The following is a 4,601-nucleotide window of genomic DNA, read 5'->3' as shown; positions in this document are numbered from 1 at the left end:
AAAGTTATAAAAACTTTAAAATATTAGTCATAAGTCACAATAAAAATGATAAATGGTAGATTGGTAAAGGGTAAAAGACATAAAATGGTAAAAAAAATTTCATTTGAAAAAAAAAATTAAAGGAAGGTAGGATAGGATCGGATCTCGATTCTACGATCCTACCTACGATTTTACGATCCTACCTGCGATCCTACCCAAAATACGATCCTTTTACGATCCGGATCGTTTTTCATATATAGGATCGTAGGATCGTACGATCCTACGATCAGGATCACGATTTTGACAACCATGCTTACCACCCTAAAGAGACGTTATACACAGCCACCAAATGTTATGTCATCTTTTGATATTTTCATTTTTTATAATTGAAAGTCTTGCTTAAAACATTTTATAAACTTTGCTAACTTTATTCATTATCTAAGGGATAATTGATGCATATTTTAAAGATAATATAGAAATTTGTTGTATTTAATTAATACACACATGGAAATTAAATGATAAAAGATTTGAAAAGATAACCAACTTTCAACTTTATTCATATTTTTTCATTGATTTTTTTTTTTGTGTTTGATTTGCCCATTGGTTATTTGAAATTGTTTATATTTCACCAATATGATCGTCTACAACCAGTCATAAAAGTAAAATGTGAACGAATTTCAATTTATTTATGGGTAAATCAAGCACGACAAAAACTGCGGTGATTAAATTTGAACAAAATTGAATGTTCGTTACTAAATATCTTATCGTCCCATTTATTTTAAACCATTGCAACCATGTTTTGTTAAGTGAGTGTTCAAATTTGTTGCAACTGAATTTATGTTTATATTTATTTATCATAATTTTTAAACATCACAATAATCATTTTGATGGGTACATCTCATATGTATTTTCATGTTAAGTACTCTAATATTCCATGCATCATAAATACATTATTCTTGTTTAACATTGCTACTTTTGTAACATATAACTATATATTAGCTATATTAGTGCCTTTAGAGAAATAAAAAGATATAAAGACGAAGTGATAAAACGATAATAACAACACTATAAATAAAGTCCACTTTATTCAAAAGATTTGCATCATGTAACATGTGGCTCTCAAACATATTTCTTGTTAGAATGTGAGGCTAATGTTTGCAACAAATTTGAACACATATTTAGGTTACAATGAGTGGTAACACTTTTAGCATGTTGTTACATATGATTTTTGTTAATGCCACGTAATCTTAATATGTCTAGCACAAAAAGGTAGGAAATGGTAACATGACAATTTAATAGGTTTGATTTTAAGAGAAAAAAATAAATAAATAGCATCAACCAAATAAAACACTCATTTTCATTTTCTCTCACATCTATCCTCTCATTACCAACTTAACACCTCATTCTTAACAAGTTACTTAACACATCTTAAGGGTTGGTGTGTAACACTCATAACACATCTTAGCATCTCTCTTAACCAGCTCTACTCCCTATAGCCTTGAAATGGTTGATATGACTTAAAATACACATGGACATAAGATATTTGGTAATTTGATCACAACATATACAATGGTTGATGTAAACAACTATAAAGCATTTTTCTTGAAAATATGAATTCTTTAAATTTTATAATAATTTTTTTGCAACCATAAAAAAGAATTATATTGACCATGACAATAAAAAAAAAGAGATAACGACTTGAAAAGGTAACGAATCAATTATATATATATATATATATATATATATATATATATATATATATATATATATATATATATATATATATATATATATATTGCATTTAATTTACCAATAAAGTATTTAAAATTATTCATAGTTTACTCTTACACCTAATTATAATTCTAAGAAAATTAAATTTAAACAATTTCAAATGGTTTATTGATAAATCAAATAATAAAATTAAAACTACGGTTAAGACATTATTGAAATTGTTTAAGTCATTATCCCGGAAATTTTAACCAAACAGAAACCGCCACATACATAATTTCATACGAATGCCAATCGTTGCTTCCGCCCTTTCTTAAACCCTCTTTTAGAATCAATCACTGCAGACTGTGTCTTTTGCTTCAAGCATCGATTCTCTCTATCGCACACAATACTTGTGAATTTTGTTTTAGGGTTTTGTTGGCGTATAATTCAAGTTTAATAACTTCCGATTTCAGGTTTTTCGCACTCCAGTTTGAATAGTATGATCGCAATTAGGGCAGAAGAAGAAATTCCATTACTGAAATTGTGTTTGCTAATTGCAGTGATTCTCCTAACAAGATGTCCTCCGGACGCTCTCGTGGTCGAGGCAATCAGTTTCCCGCTGGTAAATCAACCGGTAGGTGGAAACAAACGAATGCTGGTCCTCCGTTTGAGTTGAAACCGAAGATAAAGGTACTATCTGGCCTCAATTTTTAGCCTCAGATTGTTAAAGATCCGACAATATTCAATCTCCACACAGTAGTTTTGAAATATACGACGAATTAAAACCTATAGGCATGGAAGAAATCAAGAAACACAAGTTAATCATCATTAGCAGGGCCTATTTTTTCTGCAAGATTATAGTTTCTCAAGTTTCTATAACCAATCTCTTTACGTAATTAACTCCCAGGTTGCATTAGATGATTCTTGTGGTGGTGCTTCCAGTTATCAGAAGGATGATTCTTCACTTAGTGCCGAATGTACTTCAGAGAAAATGTCCAATTCAGTTCCTAAACCAGATTTAACTCCTCAATTACAAGAGGAATCTTCATCCCATCCTGTCAAAAATCCATCTTCTGGTATACAGTCAGAGAATTCAAAGCCAATCGCACATTCGTGTCACAAAGCAGATAATGATTCAACACAACCAAAATCTGTATCCACCTTTGATTCTAATTCAAAGAATTCAAATCACACGTATCCAATCCCATCAAAAAGCCAGAAAGGAATGGAATCACACGATGGAATTGCTGAGAAGGGAAAGCAAATTGGAGATAAAGGTGGAAAACCAGAGGATACTATTACTAACCATGTTTCTTCTATAACACGATTTGACATCTGTCCAAAGAAGGTTAAAACTGGAGCTGTAAAGCTAAAACCTTCACTACTTTCAACAAACAAAGAAAAAAGAAATCAATCTAAACGCGAAGCAGAAGGGCCAAAAATCAATATATTGAGGTCTGGAATGGTACTCTTGAAAGGCTATATTTCTTCCAATGATCAGGTACATTTTGCATTCTTGATTATGAAAAGAGACCTGATGACATTCAATCTATATACCCTTTGACTTTTCTTGACTTTATCTCAGGTGAAAATAGTAAACACTTGCAGGGGGTTAGGTATAGGAGAAGGAGGTTTTTACCAACCTGGGTATCAAGATGGAGCAAAACTACATTTAAAAATGATGTGTCTTGGAAGGAATTGGGATCCTCAGAGTAATGGATACATTGATACAAGACCAATTGATAATTCAAAGCCTCCAGAAATTCCTGAATTTTTTCATGATATGGTGAAAAGAGCATTACAAGATTCAAATGCTCATATTCAAAAAAACAAAGGAAAAATCATTCCTTTCATGTTACCTGATATCTGCATTGTCAATTTCTACACAAAAACCGGAAAGCTTGGTCTTCATCAGGTTAAAATTTTAAATCTTGGTCTTCTTTTTATATTTATGAGGAATCGTTTTGTTTAAATTGTGTTTTATTTTTTCAGGACAAAGATGAAAGCAGAGAGAGTTTGAATGAAGGGTTACCTGTTGTGTCATTTTCAGTAGGGGAAACTGCAGAGTTTTTATATGGAAATGATAGGGATGTTGAGAAAGCAGAAAGGGTAAATTTGGAATCTGGAGATGTTTTGATATTTGGAGGGGAATCAAGACATGTATTTCATGGCGTCCCTTGTATTTTTCCTGATACTGCTCCTAAATCGCTTCTTGAAGCAACAAATATGCTCCCAGGTCGATTGAATCTTACTTTTAGACAGTATTAAAATCTTTAATCTGGATGTGTTTTGTTACAATGTTTGTTTTTGGTGAATGAATGGATTTTGGATTGTTTGGAGGTTAGTTTTTGTTAATTTTGTTAAACCAACGGGTGTTTGATATGCCTCTTACTAGGTTTAATAAGAGGCTGCGTCTGACTCGGTCAGATTTAGATTCAGACTGTTTGATACCACACCGCACATCGACAATCCGATTCTTTTTTATTTTTATTTTTTTGTCTATTGCATATTGGTGGCTAAGGTGCTATTTGTTTTTTCGAAGCGAAAATTCATGAATTCTGCGGATCACCTTTGCAATCCTATGTAGCAGAATAGGTGGAACAAACGACTGCAGCCTATAATAAGAAGCATGTTTGTTTTTTATTATCTGCAGATTGCTGAATTAAACTAAAATTTAAATAAACTAATTTTATAAACTGAAAACAGTTTTCAACATCGAAATTTAATAATTCTAGTTTTAAAACATTGAAAGAATACTAAAATTTACACGTAAAAAAACAAAAATATAAAACTTTAAAAAAAAAAAAAAAAACTTAAAAAAATGTTAAAGAAACTAATAGTTTCATTCTAGAAAAAAAAAACTAATTTTAAAAAACATAAAAAAAAAAGAAAATAATAAAAAAATTAAGAAA

General features: G+C 30.8%; 1 protein-coding gene across 1 annotated transcript; it reads left to right on the top strand.

The window, feature by feature from the left end:
• The first annotated feature begins 1,969 nt into the window (after positions 1-1,969).
• LOC145033270 (DNA N(6)-methyladenine demethylase ALKBH1C-like) lies at positions 1,970-4,127 on the top strand. Its single transcript, XM_078981991.1, has 5 exons — positions 1,970-2,162; positions 2,250-2,379; positions 2,597-3,190; positions 3,275-3,604; positions 3,682-4,127. The coding sequence occupies exons 2-5, from the start codon at positions 2,266-2,268 to the stop codon at positions 3,955-3,957; spliced, it is 1,314 nt and encodes a 437-aa protein (XP_078838117.1). The 5' UTR covers positions 1,970-2,162; positions 2,250-2,265; the 3' UTR covers positions 3,958-4,127.
• The last annotated feature ends 474 nt before the right edge of the window (positions 4,128-4,601 follow it).

This window comes from Lactuca saligna, chromosome 1, assembly GCF_052625555.1.
Source record: "Lactuca saligna cultivar CGN05327 chromosome 1, ASM5262555v1, whole genome shotgun sequence".
Taxonomy (NCBI): Eukaryota; Viridiplantae; Streptophyta; class Magnoliopsida; order Asterales; family Asteraceae; genus Lactuca; species Lactuca saligna.
The sequence above is the reverse complement of the archived record's forward strand: the minus strand, read 5'-3'. Positions and strand labels throughout refer to the sequence as shown.